The sequence below is a fragment of the Scomber scombrus genome, chromosome 5, assembly GCF_963691925.1.
Source record: "Scomber scombrus chromosome 5, fScoSco1.1, whole genome shotgun sequence".
NCBI classification, from domain to species: Eukaryota; Metazoa; Chordata; class Actinopteri; order Scombriformes; family Scombridae; genus Scomber; species Scomber scombrus.
Window position 1 is genome coordinate 13,042,496 of NC_084974.1, and position 23,576 is coordinate 13,066,071.

Below are 23,576 nucleotides of genomic sequence, written 5' to 3' on the forward strand. Positions count from 1 at the left end.
GCTCCATGAAAACATGAACAGTTCTGCTAAGTTGGTTCTTCTATTATTTTTAACTTTCAAATCAGTCTACATGCTGACTTGAATTGAGAAGTAACATCTGATGAGAGTTTTGCTAGACAGCATAACTGAACTGTAAAACCATCAGCTGATGAGGGATAATGCTAATGGCAGTTAGTTAACATTTCTAGCATCTTATTTTGTGAATGTCGTTTGACACTGCATTACATTAACTTATCTAACGCAGGATCCTGGTGTCTAGTTCGCTCTTTCTGTTTGCTTGGCTAAAACATTGGTAATTTGTATTCTCATGTGGTGTTATGTAGCTGTGATATCAGGTTATTGGAGATGCTGCAGTAATGAGGGCTGGTGTTTATGAGGTCCTCTCATATGTAACATGTGTTCTATATCACACACTATTAGTGACTGACCTTTACCACACTCTCCAGTATTATAGCGTATGATGTTGCACTGTTATATAAAATACGTGCTCTCAAAAAGGACAGAAGTATATTTGTAGTTTCAGGCTTTCTGTACAACTTTGAAACCATCCTCAGGAGCAGGAAGAGGTGTCAGGAAACAGCTAATAAATACCAGGTGTGCCAGCTGATTGCTCAGAAGCATCTGTTGATGTCCCAACAGCATGTAAACACCTTCAGTTCCTTTGATATCCCACATCATTTTTAAGTATTGTTGTGTCCAGAAGGAACAAACCATTTCATTAATGCCTGGCATGCTGGTAAAAAATGTATCCTGATGTTTGTTGTGGAGGCCAATCATCATCAACTAGCTTGCAATTTCATCTAGTTGGATATTTGCTCATCTGAATCTGTGTGAAACATCTACATTTATGTGGATGCCTCTTCAGGCCATCTCTAAGGATGAGTTCTGACATGCATTTTTGAGTTATTAAGTTCCAGTGTGGTCTTTGTGTTCGCAAACATGTGTATTACTGTGTTTGTGCATGCAGACTTCAAAGTAAAAAAAATGGTCTGAATAGTTTAATACATGTCATGTGTCCCTACATTTGACAGGTGTGGTTCCACTATGGGTAGGCTGGTACATAAACTCAGCCTATGACTTCACCAGGATAACCTGGATGCAGCCAGAGTGAAACTAGCAGCTGGTAAGTAGAGAATATGGAATGGAGGACAGCAGGTGGACCCAAATGCAAAAGGCTGCAGACTGAGCAAGGCTGAACAATACATTTGTATGTAGGCAGAGCTAAACTGAAGAATGCTGAACAGACTGGACAAAGCAGAACAAACTGAACAGAGGATCTAACAAAGCTTAACTGAAAACCAGGACTTAAATACAAACTGAACTAATGAAACAAGGAACAGGTGGCAAGACACAAGGGCAGGCTGTGAGCTGATTGGCTTGGAAGAGACAGGGAGCAGAGCAGGGCTAACGAGACTGATTCAGAGCAGGTGTAGAGCACAGGAACACAGAAGGGAAACAAACAAACAGTAAACCGAAAATATAATATAACCATGCACAAACTGTCCCAGAATGAACATGAACACAACTAAAAAGTGCACAATGAACACACTGTAAAATAAACTTGCTGTTGACAAAAACACAAGTCTGTCAAGCACAGTGACTTGCACAATGAGGCTGCATTGGACAACACAAGTTGAACTAAAAGACAAATGCAGGTCTGAATAACATAACTAACGTCATAGTTTACTTGAGTACTTTGTTCCAACGAGGGTCAATGTAGACAGCCAGAGTTTCTCAAGTGGTCGTTAAATATAATGTGCAACCTCTTTTATCTCTACTTCTTCTCGCTCAGTCCAGTCTTTAAAGGTCTGAGGGCAATCTGGTGGACTGGTGGAGGGACATAAAGCCAGACTGGGACAAAACCATAAAAAGTAGAGTACAGCCCATCATTTAGATAGAGACACATTTAGGATGTTTTGGCTCCAGCATATTGGATTTGAAATGAAACAATGACTGAAAGTTAAATGCTGTTTTGGTTTTAAGTCGTTTTGTATTCATATCCATACTGGGTGAACATTGAAGCAACCATAAGCTCCTGTTTTAGGTAGTCTGTCAATTTTAGGACAATGCAGAAGGAAAGTGATCCTAAATATACAGTCAATGCAGCCAAGGAGTTTTTAATAACCACCAGTGGGATGTTCTTGGAATTGTCATTCACCTGACCTCAGTCCAGCTGAGCAGGTGTGTCACTCGCTAAAAATCTGACCAGGCAAAAGTCCAGTTTGCAGTTCAGGTCTGGCGTAGAATCACCAGTGCAGATATGAGAGTCCTATGAAATCACTGATGTCAGACAGTCAATGACAGTTTGACACCAAATATTATATATCATGACTGAGGTTTGTTTTAGTTGATCAAATGAACTTTGGTTTGCTAAAACTGGAAAGTAAAAAGAAGTAGCAGTAAAAATTAAAGCTGCAATTCCTACACTGTTCATCTGGGGATGTAAACACCATCAAAGTAAAAAGGAAATATGATCCTCATAGTCATTTGTTTTCTTCATGTAGTGTTTATTTAAGACACCTGTTTTAAACGTAAAAAAACATTTTCTTTCATTACCAGGACAGAGAGCTCGTGAGACACTAGGGAAGACAGCTGTGTATGGTGTGTCACATTTAAAATCAGCCAAAGCATTTCTTTACTTTGTAGTCTGCATGCACAAAAGCACTGTTGGTACTATTCACATTTGTGAACACAAAGACCACACTAGAGCTTAATAAATCAAAAAATGCATGTCAGAACACACCTCAGGGGACTGAAAAGGCTCCAGTAGACATTTCACACATATTTAGATGAGCATATATCCAACTGAGGTGAAATTGCAAACTGGCTGATGATGGTTTGCTTCCACAACTTCAGGTCCTCCACTCCCTCTCTTTATGTTAGACATAAAAAACAGCCTCGTTAAACCAAACTACAAACATCAGGATACATTTTTTACCAACATGCCACGCATTAATGAAATGGTTTGTTCCTTCTGGACACAACACTGTTTAAAAATGATGTGGGATATCAAAGGACCTGAAGGTGTTTACATGATGTTGATACAACAGATGCTGCTGAGAAATCAGTTGGCACACCTGGTATTTATTAGCCATTTCTTGACATCTTTACCTGCTCCTGAGGATGGTTTCAAAATTATATAGAAAGCCTGAAACTACAAATATACATCTGTTTTTTTTTGTCAGAATTCATTTTACATAACAGTGAAAAGCAAAAAGTTGACCCCATGACACACTTAGAATTATTAAATGTATTATTTTTGGTGTATATAATGGCAAATGTATTTATTCATTAAGTCATTTAGGTATTTTTGATTTTGGCCATTTCAGTCTGTGCTATTCACTCATGATAGGACCCAAGTAAAGATGCCAGTTGATATGCAGGTGTAATCCTCTTATTGTAGGGACTGAATTGGAGTAGAGGGAGAAGTACTGAGAAAAAGACGGGGGATTTTTTGATTTTGTTGGACAGAAGAAACAAGGCAGATGTTCGCATGATTGCATGTATTTATGTAGCGTGTGTGTTTATAGACAAGCCTCGACACAGAGCTTACTGAATGTGTCTCTGTTCACATCTCCAAGCCACACTAAACCTCAAGTTGTGCTCTGTCACTAACACTTAACAGTGGTCTTCTTACATAAAAGACCAATTTTCTTAAACTGTTGCAGTTAATCTGTTTTAGTTCACTGTCACAGTCATGTAAAATGTTGTAATGCCACAGACAATATCAAAAACTGTTGCACAATGTGACTGGAAAGGGTTTTGGCCTGGGACAACTTGTGACTTCTTCAAACACTGGCAGAAGTAATAGGAAAACATGTTTTCTTCAGCTTTTATTTTTATTTTTTTAGTCTCTGAATTTTACCCACCACTTGGTTCAACAGTCGTCTTTTTTTTGCTCCAATTCCACAGTACAAAGATATCACACATACTGTGATATCTGTCAGAACACATCAATGTACAAAATGGAAGCGTTAGCCATTTTGTGGCTCTTATGAAAGATGCTATCTTATAAATATTCTGAAGCTTAGTGTTACCTGACTATAACCACAAAAGTAAACACGACTACAGTCAGATTCTTCATCTTGATGCATACCACTATCACTCCGCTATTTAAGGCTTCTTCTACTTTTGTGCTGATATTTCCCTTTGATCTCATTCTTGCTTTCCATCCATTACTGACATACAACCTATATTTATATTACCAGGGAAATCAACTGCAGGTTGTAGCTGTTGGTGACTGCTCAGCTCCACTGGAGCATTCACTGAGGCTGTTGATGGATGGGAAAGTATTGGACAATCACTTTTCCCAAACAGATTTTCCCTGGCCAGTGTGGGATTTAAGTCGTGATGATCAGACTCTCTATTAACCTGCTCACTGTTTCCTAATGTGGGGTTCGAGAACTGTCAAATCTCCTTCAAAGGGTTCTCAGTAATCTGTACAATACTTTAATCTTACAACAAGTCCTCAAACAGCATTTCTTGTAATCAGATTTTATAGATCCATTATCTAATGCTTCTCCACTTGGGGGTTCTTAACATGAAGCATTGGGAGCCCCTGATACTGCACATACAGTTCATAGAGCACAAGTGGTTCTGGTATCCATTCATGAAAGGACAATACTCTGAGCTTCTCAAAGCCTCTTGTCACTTAAATTTCATTACCACCACTACTACTATTTTCACTCTTTGTAATCCTGGTAAATGTGTCTAATCTACAAAAAATTGCAAAACAATTTGAAATTGTTTTCCCTTGTGGGAAATTGAGGCAAGGAGGTGCACGGGTAGACTACTGTCAGTGTAAGTGCAGGGTAGTTCACTGAACTGAGTTTAGGTTTGGATTAAAATGCCTCATGGTGTCTACATGAGAAATATTTCCACTAAACCAGAGTACAACTAGAGAGAGTACAACTAGACTACTTGGTCGAAGAGCTTGAAAACTCCAGTATACACTAAGGTAAGACTGGAGTGACTGGTATATGTGGTATAGTGTGATCAATGGTATACAAATCCCTGCTGATACATTAGAATAATTTGGTGCAACAAGATAGAAAAATATTACTAATTGTTTCTTTATTTAATGATGAATCATGGTGGAGAAATTTCAGTAACGGCAACTTCAAGAGAGTTTTCGGGAAGATTTCCTGTCAACTTTAAGTCTGTACTGAATATTTATACAAAATCACTAAATGAGGTGTCTGTAAAAATAAAACGGCAACCGGTTTTGACAGATCTTTTAACCAAATCTTATTCTCTGTAAACACATGCTTCCTTTAACCTTCAAATAGGCATCCCTGATATTAAATGTTGGCCTCTAGCACCCCAAAATGTCTACTAGCAGGATAATGAGGATTATCTGCACCACAAGATGTCAACTGAGCAAGTGTTATCACAGCTCCCTGCTGTACAATCCAACTTGAGTTTCATCACTGCCATGAAGACAACTGCAACATTTGCTAGAAGTAGTACCCAACTGGGATCAGGACTGTGCTTGATAGCTTTGTGTTCAGCAGTTACAGTCATATTTGTGTCTGTCTAAAAAGAAAATGGAAGAATGTGTGTGAGTCTATTTATATGTAAATCCTTCTCAAAGTAAACCACTGACATTGACTTTATGCTTCAACTAGGCTGTGCTGATGTTGTCTGCAGCCATATCATGTGATTAGATTGAAGACAGATGATATTCACATCAGATTTGAAAGACTTGGAGTTACTTTACCTGCCTTAGGCCATCCTTGCTGTTCTGCATGATCCTCAGGGCGTAGTTGGACCGCTGGCCTTTGCTGTTGAATTCAATGTGGCCCGTTAGACCTTCCAATTCTACCTATCCAACACAGAAACCGCAACATGTCAAAGGCCGCACTGAGAAATTCTGCCAGCTTCCCTCTCAGCAGCTCCAATCATGGATATGACTGGAGGCTACATTAGCACTACTTGCTCAGCATCAGCCTTTTGAAATATGCCAAATTTAAAATAATAATATGAAGACGAAGTCATAATATCGTCAATTTACAGCAAAACAGAGGAGCCATTACTCATGTCGTCTGCCTTTGAGAACAGACTTTGAGACAAACAGTCTGATATCGAACACGTCACATTTGATGGCCCATTTCTGCCTAATAGGAAAACACATTTTATTCACTGACAGCTCATCTTTATCTACCCTCCTCTATTGTCTCTGAGGATAATGTAGAGATGAGATAAACTGATCTAGTGGACAGGGAATATATCTTTAAAGAAGATGAGAGCACAGACTACACACTACCATCAGTGAAAATATCTGGGCTCTAAAATATCCAATTAACAGGTAGAAAGTAAGGCAGTAATGAATATATCTCAATGAACCCAGCTATCTGACATTATCTAATTAATACTGTTTTCTGCCCCTCATGTTGCTGAAAGTGGGAGTTTCAAAAAACAGAACAACATTTTGTGAAAATACTTTTTACCACTTTCATGCCAACAAGAAAAGATGGATACCACTTTGATGTCTCTACATTAATTATGAAGCAACAGCCTGCAGCTGGTTAGCTCTGCTTAGCATAAAGACTGGGAACAGGGTTAACAGCTAACCGACCATCACCTGTAAAGCTCCAAGGCTCATTAATTAACACATTATATCTCATTTGTTCAATTTATACAAAAGAACAAAGCCTAAAAATAGCAATGTGTGGCTTGATAGGAGATTAACTGCTGGACTATTTCTTGGCGGGGAAAGAGGTCTTGTGGAGTCTTGTTGTCACCATGACTAGGCTGACCAAACGTCCTCTTTTCCCCGGACATGTCCACTTTTTATGTCCCGTCCGGGGCGTCCGGTTTTTTTTTATTAATTGATGATAATGTCCGGTTTTCCTTCTGTGTGTGTATATGTGTGTGCCCCCTCTCCCCCGGTTGTCATTGTTTGGGTCAGCGTGTGTGACGTAATCCCCGAGAGGTTGCCCTGTGTCCAAAACTCACAACAAGAAAGCAGCAGACACCGGCGGTGCAGCTGAAGCGTTCAAGATGCCAAAGCGCAAATGCACGTTCACAGATGAACTGCGAAAAAAATTCCCAGTTTACTACCCGGCCGGGACTGGCTGAGTGCACCGTGTGCGAAGCTGGTACATATGTGTCTGTGTCCAATAAAGGTGCCGGGGACCTCACAGTTCATATGGACACAGAGAAACATGAAAAAGCAGTGCGAAGTGAGAGTAGTTCAGCAAAGTTGACTGAGTTCTTTGTGAAACCCGTAAAAACAGAGGATGCTGTAAATGCAGCGGAGGGTGCGTTGGCATTTCATACTGTGAAACACCACCACAGCTACAGGTCTTTCTAATACAGAAGAGGTATTATTTAGAAAACATTATTTCATATTATTTATTTGTCCACTGAGACTTGAAAAGAGAGCTATTATTTTACAAGTTGATTTTTCTAACACAGAAGAGACATTATTTCTATCATTATTTTATTCCAGAGATTTTACATTTATTTTACATTTTTATATATATATATATATATATATATATATTTTACAATTGAGGCATAATAAAGAAAGTTCAGTTACCTATGGGAAGCCTATCTGAATTTCTGTCTTCGGGAGATATTATTTTGTAATATAACAAAATATTCTATCCATACATATAAACTTTAAATATATTAAAATTATAAGGAATCTTTGAGTAAACTGCGAGTATCATTTAAGTAGGCTATCTCGTGACCGGGCTGAGTGTCCTCTTTTTTGGAAATCAAAATATGGTCACCCTAACCATGACCCCATTTACACCTGGCAGTAATATAATATTTGAATCTGAATATCCTCTCTGTATCAGGAAACATGCATGTTGACAAAAGGTTTAGGGTTAAAATCCACCCAGCAAGTTGAAAGGTCACCTAACTCCAACTCCACCTCTTCATGCTAGCTTTACAAAGACTAGCAAAAGCTACACTTAGTAGTGGTAGCTATTATTAGTAGTGGTAGCTATTAGTCTTTGCTCTGAAAAAATGAATAATGCCCATCCAAGGAATTGCTTCTCTTGATTGGGACACAACATGTTTGCTGATAAATCCGCCAGCAGCCCCACCTAGCTACTTTGCATATTAAGATATGATCACAATGTCGGTAGAATCAAGATAACAGGGGCGCTTATTAATGCAAGTGTAAATGCAAAGCTCATGGATCAGATTTCATTATCCAGATAATGTATCCAGATGCAAATAGCCTCCCTTTTAAACTACAAATTGTTGTTTAGTCATTTAGTTTTTGTCCAACAACGAACGAATAAAAAAATATGATGAATTGTGTTTTTGAGCTTTAGAGGTCCTGGTAGGCAGATTTTGCTACCTTTGTACAGCTGTTTGTGTTTCCCCCTAGGCTATGTTGTATATAGCTTAATTTTTAATGGACAGACTTGAGAGTTATATCGATTTTCTCATCTACAGTAACCCTCTGCAAAGAAGCAGATAAGCATATTTCCAGAAATGTCAAACTATTCCTTTTAAGGGAATAGTTTGACAGACGTAGAGGCCAGTACTGTGGTCTATTTTTATCACGTCCATCAGAGGCAATCTTACCATCCTCAGGTAATTCATGAGGCTGGTGCCATGCTCCCAGATCTTGGAGGACTTGCAGGAGAGCTGACTGGCGCCAACGTTCTGGCTACGGTTCAACTCCTGGACCGCCGCCACCACCGCGTATACCGCATCAAAGAGCAGAGCTGAGGAGAGCTGCAGAGAGAGAGGGAGGGAAGAAGGTGAATACATTATGTGCACACACGTACACACACATACACAAAGCTGCAAAAACACAAAGCACACAAACTGCAAGTGTAACATGTCAGTAGTTGGCGGTCAGTGAGGGGTTAACCCATCCCTGGAGTGGCAGTGAGATTATTCCATTAGATCATTAGAAAGACTCTGATCTGCTGACAGTGTTGAAAACTATCTCTCTCCGTCTCTCCGAGAGACTATGTCCTTCCTACTCTTATCCCCAATGAAGCTGGCACACCCTGACCATTCCAATTACCGCCTGTCTCTCTCAGCTAAGGCCAGAAACAGTGGGAGAGGCAGCTTTTCCTCTCATCTCCCCTGTACAAACAGCCTCATCCTCACTACCACTGCATCCTGCTATGTACATTTGATTAAAATGCATGATGCCCCACATTAGAAACCAGAGGAGAGTCTGAGCTTCACTGTTATACATCTGCGTAATGGAAGTAGAGATGAAATGGCCCTGATGTTCGGTGGATATTATTGATACAGCGCTGAGAGTGATTGTGATGCATTGTACATTTTGGAGACCAAAGAAGAGTACAATAGGCCATTAAACTGCAAAACTGTGATGTATTACAACCTTGAAATGGCTGAGATAATTGGCAGATTGCACATTAAGAGCAATATGGTGCACACAAACAGCCTGTGAAGACATTACAACCATGAGTTGATGCTGTTTAGGTTTGATGTATTGCAATAATATCTTGGTGGTGGGAACAGATACAGTCAAACTGTTCAGAAAGTCAGCATTAAAAAGTGTATGACAAAATCTTACAACAGTATTTTTGATTATATTCCACTCATATCTTTTTATATCTTTGACATGAAGCTAATAATGTCATGGCATTTATTCATTTTCGCTTCACTTTATCTGAAATCTCTCTTGCTATCTCTCCGTTGCTTTGCTCAGTATCTTTCTCTGTAGCATATATAGTAGCTAGTATCAAGTATCAGCAAATTAATATTACATGACTCGTAAAACAGGTCCGGACCTTTATAAATTTTATTCGTATCTTAGAATAAATTCTGGATAGGAGAAAATGTTCTTGTAGGAGCCACTAATTTGTTCAAATGAGTTGTTCTTGCTTGAGACCCGTTCTCAGAAAAACAGCTATATGCAAAATAACATCGAAAAGAACCTTAAAGTAATAATAAATCATTACCGGGGATGTGTATGTATGTATAAAAACTTTATCTGTAAAGTGTTGCGTTCCTGAGCTATATCTACATTATTATGGCAGTTCTTTTCTACATTATTTTTGACCTGTAGCCATTTTCGCTCAAGCTGCTCTTAGGTGTACTCAATTTGTGTATTTGTGTGCCAGCACGAGATGCTGAAACTATTTCAGGCCAGAAATCACATGTTGTGAACCTACTGATATTTTAGTCTCAAATAAAGATAAGAAGTACATGTCTGTGTGTGTGATTATTTGCTTTTTAAGGCCTGATACTAATATGGGAATATAAACATCATCCAAGAGTTGTCAGTTATTCAAAGAAACCCTTTTTTCTATGAAGCTGCTCAAATAAAATGCAGCAGCTTGAATTTTATTACGTTAACTTTTATTTTATTTTCAAGTCAAGTCTTTATCTTACGCTGCACATGCAAAGGGGTCAGTTGTATGCATTTGATATATATATGAGCCCCACAATTACATTTCCTCAAACCCTAATTACTGTTAATGAAAGGACAGCATATTATCTATGTGCATGTCTAAATGAGTTAATCACTTTCTTGCACTGCCGTCATCAGCCTTTATTGTCGCTCGTTATTAGCTAATTAGTCACAAGTCCTGATTGCCGCAGGCTCTTAAGTATCCGAGTGACCTGCTGTGAACAGAACGCAACATTTATTCATGTGTTCAAACTATTCTTAACTTGTTTCACCACCCAGCTTGTGTGAAACAGAAGGGGGAGTATCTTTTTTTTTTTCTTTTTTTAAACTTACTCTTAATTTCAAACAGACACAGATTTACTCATTAATTGATGTTACTTTATTTCTGATTCCTTAAGAAAAAGAAGAGAACAGTGGCTGCTTTTTCCACCTACATGCATTGTCCTTGTTGGTCACTGCTGTATATCTTAGCAGTTATCTCTAATTATTCACAACATGTTTTAAGGAACAGGAGTTCTCAAAAGTTCTAAGTTTTTTTTGTTCTTTTTTGAGCTAAACTATTACAGTTAGACTACACATTTGTGTGTATAATCTTGTGCCAACCACCATAACCATGTAGAGAGATATTACTGACTGTTTCATTCATACCATCATATTCATACCTATTATTGACATTAATCTATACACCTTTTCAGTATAAAATATAAAGATTAGGGCTGTACTGATCCGTCTTTTTCAGTCCCAAAACCAATACCTGGGCTTTGGGAATCGGCTGATACCGTGTACTGATCCAATACAAGTGTTTGTTTAATCATTTGTATGCCTCACTGTTTGAAAGAGACTGGTATCATTCTTTTTTGTGTAAGGCTAAATCAGGCTTGACTTTAACATTGCTTTTTTAACTTTGTAAAAGAAAATGTAACAAATAAATAACTAGTTATGAATTTGTTGAATTGTTATTCATTAACATAATGGCATCAGATACCAGATTGCCCATTGACACTGATACCCGATCAAACTATTTGAATCCGTATTGGACTGATATCCGATATTAGTAGCCTATCGGTAACGGTGCATCTCTAATAAAGATATGTAATATGATACTGTGAACTTCAGCAGAGTTGTTTGTGTCAAAACAAATAAATTAATTCCACTATTGACGTGTGTGAAATTATACAGTCAACTTTTCTTTACTGATCTCTGATAGCAGGAATTCAGTTTAGGAGCTGGTAAAGTTCTTCTTATTCTTGCCATTTTTATTTCAATAACACCTCAACGGTGAGAGTGAGAGGGATTATTGGGGTATCAGATAATACTCATAAATTTGGTTCCCATAAACAAGTGGTCATTATCAAGAGGTGGCACCCATCATGTTTATGCAGGTCATTTATGACATTTCACTTGCGGAATTTTTAACATCATATTCAGATGAGCCTTTCTCTTAAAATAACAATGAGAAAGTGAAGATACGAATACAAAACATTCTTGCACGAGGCCCATTATTTCTTTCTAGGATTGTTGGCTGAAATCTAAAACAGTTGAGCAGGCACCAGAATAAAACAAATGGTCTCCTAAATTTATAGTTTCTCAAAGTGCAAAAAGCAACAGTCTTCAGTAATTCACATATAAACAGTAGCTTTGAGGTAATTTGAGGCTGTTTTGAAGTCACTCATTCACATATGCAGAGCACATTATGTGAAATGCTGAGCGACAGACACTGTTTAGATGAGAACATTGGATGATTTGGGAGGGTGCTGTGAAGGTAAGCCGCTCTCCTGCTTTGCATTTCCTCTGAAGCAAATTTAACAAGGAAGATGCCATTATAAATGTAATAAGGAGGATTCCACATGCTGCTAATGAGCTGTCTGGGAAACAATAACTGCCTAAAGCAACACCTGCAATTACAGCAGTTTAGCTGGATAAATGTCATCCCTGTATATTTCACAGGCATTTGTGTTTCTAAGTAACTGGTATTTTAGTTGGAGAGTTTGAGGTGCAGTATTCTGGAGGAGCAACACCTCAGAAGGAGTTATTTGCACTTGGTTAGGATAATAAATATGTGGGTTCCTCCATTATTCTTACTTGGGTGACCTTTGTTTCACTGTGTGATCGTGTGCGTGTTGTGTGAACTAACCGGGGTGCCAGCAAAGGGTGCATGGTCACAGTTTTCTTGCCAGGAGCGGTTGAGGCTTAGTGCGAAATCCTGGAAGAATGGATGAGTTTTGTTGAAAACTGAAAAACCAACTATGTTGACTCGTTGGTCCGCCACGTCATCCAGTCTGAGTAAAGAGAACTCCTGTAAGGCAAAATGAGAAAGAGACAGGCAGAAAGAGATTATTAGGGAAATACAGCAATAATATTCTGCCATGGTCTACCATAACCTACTTTAAATAACACCAAGTGATATATTGACTTATTGTCAAGTGATTATCAGTCACACTACGTTTTTATTTACTTCCTTTATTCCGGTTGATTGATATGAGAAAGCTGCAGCAATTTGTTAATTCCCACCATTTAGCTATGAATCGCTGCATAAACCAAACATTTCAAAACTGGTCATATGCATTTCCTGACATACAACACTGTATAAATACTGTATTGCAATGCTCATGGTAGAAGTAGAGAGAGACAGACAGTATGGGGCTGAAAGAGACAGGAAACAGGAAATGGGGGGGGGGAAAAAACGAGGACACCAAGACCAAAAGATAATTGAGAAAGTGAGATAGAAATCCATGGCATATTGAAATGCTCCAGGTTGAAAGAGAGGAAAATAGAGGAAAATACAGGTATTTGTTATTTGGCTCTTTTGCTCCAGGGACAAGCTTGTTTCCCTCCACCTGGGGAACAGCAGACAGGGGAAAGGTGGCCATAGAAACGAGGGAGAGCAGGAAAAAGAGGAGACAGGGGCTGATGGGAGACGGACGTTTCCTGAAGGTTAATAGAGGTGTCAGAACCCAGTCCCCCCTCAGGTGGCAGCCTTCGCCTGGCAGCCGTTGTGCCATCTAGCTTATGACAGCCAGACCAGTCTACCTATCTGTCTGTCTGTCACCAAGGCCAGGGTCTCTGCACATCAGAGGGGTTGGAGGGGAGGCTGAGTTAGAAAATAAAAAGGTGTGGTGTGGCAGGAAAGAGGTTTGTAAAGCCAGCAATGAGAGCCGGGGAGACGGCCATGAATATGATGTGAGTTACAACAGTCATAGGGAAGAAAAGCAAATAGTAGAGAAGGTCAAAATTATCTTTCAATTAAAAAGAAAAAACTAAAGCTGTTCACTTCCTTTAAATTTCTTATATATAAAAAACCCACACAATGTCTGGCATCATCCCAAGTACAGTGTTTTTTATTGAACCTAATGAACAAAAGCTATTTTAGTCAGTCAGAGGGAAATCTTGACTGGCTCTAGGAGATATCAAAGCTTAACAATCCTCTATGCCACAACAGAAAAATGAAAAACAGAAAAAATTGGCCTTTTTCATCTGTTAGAGGAAAAAGGATGAGAGGGGATCATACAAATCAGATAATGGACATTCAGACACAAAGAGTAAATAGGTAAGTAAATTAAATAACTGATAAGTAGGTAGATGGAGAAAGCTCTCAGACCAAGAGGGATAGAGCGTGAGTCACTCCACTGTTAAGTCACCAGTGGGGTACGGCGCTGATACAGACTCAGAGCAGAGCGAAGCAGCTGTGGATATTGACTCTGAGTGGGAGGCCTATTATCCCCGTTGCCAACCTCCCAGAAAGCCGTAAATCTCAAATGTTTAGCTATATTAGCATGTGGCAGGGTACCGCTGCTGCATGTTAAAAACAAGAAACCCTGTTGAACTCTACTAGTAGATATAATCCTGGTGAGTGTAGAGAAGGGATGAGAAGGGCTACACATGAGCTGGGAGGACTTTCCTGGCAAGGTAAAGCGTATGTGTGAGATATGTGAATACAATCTCTGCAGTAGGTACATGTGTGGTGTCTCTGCAAGTGGTGAGCACTTATGAATGACACAAAAATTGTATATTCATGCTCAGGGAATCTGTAACTTACACAACTCTCTGAAACTGGCCTTGAGTCTTCCCCCAATGCTTTAGGAAACTGTCTGTTGCCTTAAATAAAACAAGATGACGAGAACATCTGATTGGTCACTATCGCTGCTCAAACTCTGAGTGCTGCTGATGTTTTCCTCCTACAATATGCTATATTCATTCTGCTTTAATCCCATCTCCAGATTGGATCGGGACTGTGTTTGAGCCTGCAGCTTGGTGTGCACTTGCACTCACTTTCATGAAAAATACATCCCAAATCCCAAAGGGTTGTATAAAACAAGTAGAGAAACACAGTTGACTAAGATAAGTGTGTGATATGTGTAAAAAAGTTTTGCAACTGAAAGACAACTGCAAAAATGATAGTTTTCATACATAGTGTATCATGATTTGAGAAAGAAAAACATTTAAATAAAATATATATAGTTATTAGAGCATGAAGACACACTGAAATCTAAGGGGCTGCTCTTGAACTTCAGGAACAATTCTGTTAATGAGTAGACTGAATGGTCATGATAGAGACGAGACAGTCTGTTCTTTGTACCTATTGTACAGAGTGTGAAAAAAAATCATTAAAATTGATAGCCTGGCTCTCTTGATTTTCACTTTATTTTTGAATATAGATCATTTAAAAAGTAACTATGGATTTAATTCCAGCCCTGAAACTAAATTTTAAGTGAATGAAGCACAGCTAATAGGGGGTTGAGAAACTTAATTTATATCTTAATTGGAACTACCTATGTGATTAGGCCAAAAAAGAAAAGTAATTTGACAACATCCTCTATTCTTTTTTTCCCATTATAATCATAGGCAAAAGGTTATGGTCATGATCATGTCAATCCTGCATGTTACATAAAACACAATGACTTTCCTATAGCTTTTTTTGTATCTTTGGCTATATCCCTTGTGGGGCCTCATAAGCCTTTTGGGACTGGCCATATAATTACTGGCTAAGTGTACTTTAATAGATCATTAGAGGCAGAGCTGTGCAAACGAGCCTATCATTACACATGCCCCTCAAGGGTGCCTGTATATATGCATGTGCACACCCACACACAGAAAAATCAAATCACTATAATTGAGCAACACATGCACATACGCACTGAAGACCAAGGTCACCAAAATATCCTTAGGCTATGTCTGAAGAAAACTAATGTGCTTCATTCATAGGCTCTCAGGGCACACAACATTGACACACATGCACATTCAAACTCAGACACACATGCACACATGCGCAGTCGGACACAAACACAGACTAAATCCCTCCACATGAGCAATTATGCTCTCTTGCATACTAAATAGGTGGTGTGAAATGGGCAGCGCTTCGTAGAGGACAGTTGGTTCCCGGCAGTAGGGGAGCGAAAAGGCAGAGTTGGAGGGTAGGGTAGAAGAGAGCAGCAGAGAAACCAACTGTCATTGTTGAAGGGGTGAAAAGGGCGGAGGAACAGAAAGATGATGAGGAGGACAGAGGGAAAGAAAGAGCGAGGGAGCTAGAAGTTTAACCAATGGAGAGAGAAGAAGGTGAGAGATTAGTTGGCACAACTGAAGGCTTATAAAAAGCAGTGGAGGAGAAAGAGAGAGCGACAGAGCAAAGATGAAAGGGGGCGGGAGGGTGGGAGAACGTGAGGGAATGACAGCCTGGCCGAGAGCCCCTGACACCGGCTGTCACCTGGAGATCAATCAGCAGCCAGGACTTGTGCCAACCAACCAAAAACTGTTGCTTCACCCCCTCAATTCTTGCCCTTTCCCCTCTAAAATCAATCTGGAAATCTCTGTCTTATCTATTCTTTATCTCTGCCTCCTTGATATTCTCTGAATGTCTATTATATCATTTGATATGTATTTTTATGTCCTTTAGTTTTCTGTGATTTCTCTTACTTTTCACTTTTCATATACTGGACCACTCATTCACAAACAAAAGCGCCTGAATGTGTGACCACTTGGTGTTTGTTATGATGTACTGTAGTCAGCTTCAGCAGTGAATAATGAGCTCCTAGGAGGACTGATGCAGCTGATAGTGGGATATCCTGTCATGAACCCATCCACTCCACCCCCTACCCGTTCACACACATACACAGATATGTTTAACCCAGTGGTGGAAGCCTCCATAGAGCTGATGAGCAGGACATCATGGAAAATCCTCTTTAGATCAAGCTTTATCTTTCAGCTCTTCTCCCTGTTGATCCCATCTCCATACAAAGGATGAACAAACTGAGCTTACAGTGAATCTCTAAACTCTGAGGACATTCGCTGAATCCAGCTGCATCTCTGCTGCAGGCATGGTACAGCCTCTTGTAACTGAACCTCAGGTTTCTCAACTAACTGTTCGAAAATGCTCTGTGGATATATCCGGCTTTCAAATGTGAGTTAGAATATATATAGTGGGTTTGTAATATGTGTGTATGCTGTACCGGAAATGTTAGAGTTTAAAAATGTCGCCTTTTTAATACTGTGAATATGAATAACCTCAGTATTTCATAGACTTTGAGTCATCTGAGCCTTTTGCTTGTTTGAAGAATTTTATTACAGTGACATTAAAAAATATTACAGTCTGCTTTAGTTGTTAGCTACCAGTCAATGGTGGTATGAGGGAACACTGCAGAAATGCAGAGTCAGAACAATTTCTACAAGTTGAATGCTCAGTGATTCATTGGTATAACTTTTACATAAATCAAAGAAGTATTGTTGAATGTCACTAGAGTAAATTTAACTTTTTCTGCTAATATGTATCATAAGCAAAAATACAGCAATAACCACGTTTTTTGGCAACTTGATTGTAGCGAAAACCAGCTGTAAAGACAACATTGACATATCATCACATTATAAAGTTGTTTCGCCGAACATGCTCATAAAAAGTTACCCGATACCTAGATTTCTACATAGCGTGAAAACCAGTTCAGGTCGACCATAAATTGAGCTTAAGTCCAATTTTCACTCTACTGCTAGGTGCCAATTCTCTATGGATCCATCCTTTACCATAACAACATTGATTAGTGCAGCATTGGGGAGACACAGCTATATGAAATTTCCTTTACTGTGCTGTATCCTCAGATGGTAAAAAAACATTATTTTCTGCTCTGTAAAATGTGCCCTAGATAAAGACAGAGCATTCAGTGGTGATAATCATCATTGACAATTTGAAAAAGAAAGAAAAATCATCTGCACTACTTATCTATCATAGCAGCACTGCAAAGAGCAGACAGATTCCAGTAGCCTGTGATTAACATTTCTGTAAATTGCATATTGATTTTCCGAAAGATAGTACTAATTAATGACATCCCTCCTCTTATTACATGGGAGGGGAAGGTAGGGCAAGCTAAAACCTTTGGGCTTCAGTCAGGTTTTCACTGTGTAATGAAATCCATTTCTAGTGGCATGATGATTATTCTCTAATAGCTGGAATGCTTGTGCAGTTTTTTCTGGCAATAAGTCATTTCATGCTTGTATCAATTGACACGTAAATTCAGGCTGAGCTCTAAAGCCTCCTGCAGCCTCTTAATTACAATGTTCTCAGTGAGTGGGGGATGGGAGGAGAAGAGGAGGAGAGAAGAGCCATTACAAAATGTCATGCCTACAAACTTATTATGAACCTGGGATGTTATAGCAAAATTGGATAAACGATTTACTGAATTTGTTTGTGAAATTCAACACAATACTGTAGTCTATTGCAGCTGGACATGAAAACTGCAATTGCAGCTCCGCCTATTTCATAGTTCAGCCGTACAGCAGATGACTGGATACTTCACTGTATTGCATGTGCATGAATTGGATTCAAGCCATCCCTCTTGTTTAGGTGACTAATGTGTCACTCATATGATTCGCAGTGTCCAGTTAGTTCCATTTAGTGTAAGATGACCATGAAATTAACATACTATATATATAGGCGCAGCACGCTGCGGTTGATACATTAGCTTTGTTTCAAAGCATTTAATAGCCGCATACATCAAAACAATCTGGCAGCATTCCTGCAGCGTTGGAAACAAATGACCAATTTTATTCCATTATTCATTGAATGAGATAGAAAAATATATATTATATTTGTGAGGCACAGACCTTATGCCCAGAATAATTCTAAGGCTAGTACAGGCCAAAAACACCATGAATATTGCAGACACTAGCATATGTTTGGAATCTGAAACAGTATCTTTTCCAGTGAGCTATTCATTCAAATCCCAGCTGAATTTTATGGGGGAGCATAGCAGCTGAAAGCACAAAAAGCAAATAAAATCCTGTACAAGAAAAGCCTTCAAAGTCCAAAACTGTCTTCATATTACTTATGAGTACTTCTTTTAATTAAAAAAGGATAATTAAATCTGCATCCAAAGAGCAGATTATGTTGTTGGGAAACAGAAGATGTTTCCTGGACCTCTAAGGCTGCGGAGTTGGCAGTGGGGTGGAGAAGTGGGTGGCTAAAAACCCGAGACAGAAGAAGAAGAAGAAAAAAAAAAGACATACTGAAGGAGAAGCAGCAGATAGTGGAGATGAAACTCCATCTGAACTCTGCTCATCTCAGTGAAGCCGTGAGTGTTTCACATCGATCACCTGAGTGTTTCTCATCAAAACCAAGTAACCCAGCTCAGCTGGTCTCAGCTCTGAGACTAGACGTCCTCTCTGTGTTGGAAGGGAGACAGCAGGAAAAGGAATATACTACAGTATATACATGAAACATGGCTTCATGGCATACCAGCAAATCCAACTAAAGGTCATGTTGAGGTTTGTTTCATATTATTTTCTAGTACTTAAAAAAACTCCTTTGCTTTTATTTTTGATGAAGTGAGAATGTGGTCTGAGAGAGATGAGAAGAGAAAGCGGCTCACAGGATTTCGTGCTCCCTGATCAAAACAAACTAGACCACATTTAATCTTTGCTGACTAGCTAAGGTGATTTGAGCCTTGCTGGCTCAGCACTGCAGTTGGTGAATTGATGGTGACAGGGGCTCACTGTCGTCTTTTGTTTAGAGAAAGAGAGAGAGGGAGAGAGAAAAGAGAAAGATTTTGCTGCCTCTTTAACATTTTGTTTTCAATAAGCATTTTGTTTGTTTTCTGCTTCCATTTCTTTCAGTCATACTACATAGCATTCACAACATTAATAGAGGATATCTTTGTAATCATGTGTACTGTAGATGCTTTCTTGTTCAGTGGTCATCAGTGTGAATGCATTTTAAAGCTGATTTGAAATGGGGTTGATTTACTTGGTTTATTATGAAGCCTTATTAAGGAGCATGTCTTTAGTTTCCTCTTTATTGTCATTTGCCTCATTTTGTTTTGCAGGGAAAGAAAGTGTTTGTGTTTTCTCATATTCTTTATCCCCCTCTCAGCCCGGTTAAAAATGCAGCCAATTCTGCAACCATTGAAACAACGGGTAGTTCTCCATTGTGAGGGGAATACAATCTATTAAGCATACAGTATACACAGGCATCATAAACAGCTAAAAAATCTGAAGCTATCTGTTTTAGAAAATAACTGGTATTCGGATAAGACACATAAATTAAATTAAATCATCTGCAGTTCAGAACCTTAAGAAGAACTTCTTTACCTAAGAGGTGTTATTTTTAGGTGCATCTGCATTAATTTGCTAGGTTAATTGAAGTCTCAGTGACCAAAGGTTCTTAATAATCAAACAAAACTATTTTAACTTAATAAGTAAAGCGTGCTAGTGTGATACATCAAAGAGACATTGTAGAGGCAAACAGCTCGATTTGTTTCACTGTATCCTCAATGATCCTGATTGGACACGATCAGCTCAGCAATCAGCTCAGCTTGATCGTCTGGATTTCTCTTTTTGGCAGAGTGATAATCATAATACAATAACAGATATGTATTTCATCAAAATGAAAGCCCCATCAGACTGATTAAAACGTCAAAGAGCTGGACATTCAAATATCACTAATGACTTTCTTCTAGGTTATAAACGTGCACACCACAAGTCACATAACTTTATAAACACATCAACAAACAAATGAGAGCACACATTGCATACTTGGATAATGGTTAATTAATGGTTGATGGTTAGTTAGAGAGGCGTGACATGAGGGTAACAGGGGTCACAGACCAACAGCCACATGGGATTTCTGGTGCAGATTTACAGTTTTTAAATGAAATAAATCTTAATTAGAAATTGACAAGCTCATTAGTGTTAAGTAGTGTATCTGCACACTCACGAGCATCTGGTTCCTTGCAAGCTGCAGAGAGCCGGTATTTTAAAAGTGTCAAAGTGTGAATTTCCCACTTAATGGAAGCACCGTTAACAAAGAAAGCAAGTAAGGTCTCTGATAGATTTCACACAAAGTGGTATGAAAAGTCCAATTAATCCTGACTTTCAGTGAATTTGATTTATGATTTCCAGTTTATGACATAGTATGTGTCAGGTAGGTGCATATGGAACAGATGAAACATGGTCAGGGAAAGAAAGAGGAAGAAGAAAGAAGTAGAAAGAAATACTAAAGAATTGATGAAAGAAAAGGAAAGAAAGAAAGTCAGAAAGAGGTTGTAACAGGACAGTGGTCGCCAGGTAGACACAAGACTGTGTGACGATAGCATGAAAAAAGTTACATAGAGCATAGAGAGGAAGTCAGGTATGAAGTCAGCAGGCAATTTCAACTTTCCAAAGGAGGCCCTACAGTAAACTGTGAGACTCAAGCCCTGGGATTTGGAAGATAATAGGCGGTAATACAATTGTCAACACTGAGTCATCGAGACATGAGGCTCAGAGAGAGTTGGTGGTAATAGGGCTGACACAGAGTAATCAATACGCCAGAACTCCTCACACATACAAAGGTCTGAGTCTGAGAGGTGGAACACTAAATAGTTTACCTTCATTTACACAAACATCCAGCTACCGTCTGGCTAATCTGTGAAGATAAAAAAGACTGGGGAACTTCAAGTCTTATAATTTTATGGTAAACAAGCCTTCTCAGGGTGTGTTTTAATATTGTTGGAGAGTTATGTTCAGGCTGATAAGACGAGGAGGGCTGACTCACATACTAAACACGTCAGGTTGTCAGTAGTCTCTCATACAGATTCCAGTATCTCCTCTATCATAGACAGTCAAAATCCTGCATAACACTTTTCAGTGGATACCAGTTTTATTTTACGCATTTTCCTAATTTGTAGGCAGCCTTTGGTTTTCATCAATTTCAGTTATTTAATAATACATTTAAAAAAGTCACGCTTTTGATCGCATTCTCTTTAAGAATCCTAATCAATGAACATGAACGGATCTCACGTGTTAACCCCTAAAAATGAGCCATAAATGATTAATGAATTTCCCTTTCGTGAATATTGATTTGCACGTCAATGCATTTGTCATTCTGTTCTCTTTGCTTGGGACAATTGGAGTATTAGACTTAAAAGAGACATTGCCTTTTCTGTGAAGGTGACCAGCTAGGTGACCCAAGTGTCCTGCATGAGCCACTCAATTAACCACTCATTTAACTTTTTAAAATAATTTCCTTTGAGTGATGACACAGGTAGGAAACTGCAGGCTTACAATAGACTTTCATTCTTATATTTCTGAACTTCATATAATAAGTTCAATCAACAATGAAAAGGAGGCTAAAGGAGATTTTGCCCCACTGTACCAAACAAAACAGGCCATCATGTATTACAATACATCTGAATTACAAGCCCATGCATAATTTTTCACATTCAATAAACTTGCTTATTTGCACCAATAAACCGGGACACACATGGGCTCACAATAGAGAGATGATGTTTTAATAAACCAGATTGTCTTAAAAAAAAAGAAGCAATAAATAAGTAATGAAGACATGAAAGAGAGTCAGATTATTAATTGTCTGTGCAATCTGATATGGAGCATGATGAACTGATTGGAAGTGTCAATAGAGCATTTTACTCATGCAGCCTCTCTGTCAAAGAAGTGTGAATATTTCCCATCAGAATTGTGTTCAAACCCTTTTCACACATGGTAACAGCAACATAATGAGATAATCACACAGGAAATCTACTCCTGGTAGCACACAATGATGATAAGGAAAGTTGTGTAAGTATTGCAGGTTAAGATGTATGTGATTGTATAGAAAGGCCCCATGAAGATAACTACTGTTTGACATGTAGTGGATGAGATTTTTAAACTTTAAAACACTGTGATATACAGCATGAACAAGCTCTTGTGAATGAGTTAAAAATGGGATGAGGTTGAGGCCTTGATCCCTTTATTGATGACTTTATTGAGTTAACATTAAACATTGAGTTAATTTAATATAATCTTAAAGGGTACACTCTTCATCAAAGCAGCTCAGCAGAAAGGCTTTGGCTCTTTTCTACTATACAATGATTAGTGGCAACAAGCTCAGACAACAGCACCAACATTTGTTTCAACCTGAATTTGCAAAGAGTTTTCAAGGGGTTGAAATTGAAATGGTCAAGTATTTGGGTATTATTATTGATCAGAATTTAGGAATAAATGCTGTTTCGTCCTCCAGGCAAGGGAATACTTGATTTTAGCAACATTTTTACCATTAATAGATTATAGGGATCTGCTCTTTATGAATGCACCTGACCAGTACCTAAATAATTTGGATACTGTATGCAATTGTGCTTTACATTTACAATACTGGCTGTGGCAATCTCGTACACCACTTTGCTCTTCATGTGCTGTCTCTGTATGTCTGCAGATTTCTCATTGGTTGACTTTTATACACACATCTTTATTGTCATTGTAGCCTGCACTCTCACTGTTCTAAATGTTTGCTGAAATCGTTTTTGAAAATCGTTCCTATTTATTGCACCATAACTTGAGTTTGTTCATAATCTTGTATTGTGTATTAACTGAATATTGTGTTCACATGTTCGTAGTATATGACAGTCTGTTTGTGTTGTTGTGTTTATTGTTTTAACAACAACACTGCTCTTTTGGTGAGGTCACTTAAAAAAGAGACACTTTTACCTTGTTAAATAAAGGATAAGATAAGATGAAGCCCAACTTCATCTTGAAAATACTTTGTAATAGAAAAATCAGAAACATAACATTGGGGTAAAAGTGTATACTACGCTACGTGCACATTAATTAAAGCCCTGTAAGAATTTATTCCTCCGTCTGAAGACTCAGTGTGTTCATGGCAACATGTGTTTATACTCCTCTCTACCCGACCAACACAATAAATTTAATTCTTAGCAAAATAAGTTAGCATCTTTGCATTACAAATAAGGAGCAAGAAGAC

At 38.6% G+C, this 23,576-nt stretch overlaps 1 protein-coding gene across 3 annotated transcripts in view; it reads right to left on the reverse strand.

The window, feature by feature from the left end:
• The window catches only part of grik4 (glutamate receptor, ionotropic, kainate 4), a 293,525-nt gene that overhangs the window by 50,579 nt on the left and 219,370 nt on the right, over positions 1-23,576 (reverse strand). For all 3 annotated transcript variants that reach the window (XM_062418967.1, XM_062418968.1, XM_062418966.1), the window contains 3 exons: positions 12,498-12,659; positions 8,551-8,703; positions 5,720-5,824 (listed from right to left, as the gene is read on the reverse strand). In XM_062418967.1, coding sequence (XP_062274951.1) covers positions 5,720-5,824; positions 8,551-8,703; positions 12,498-12,659 — 420 coding nt within the window. The remainder of the gene's footprint in view (positions 1-5,719; positions 5,825-8,550; positions 8,704-12,497; positions 12,660-23,576) is intronic.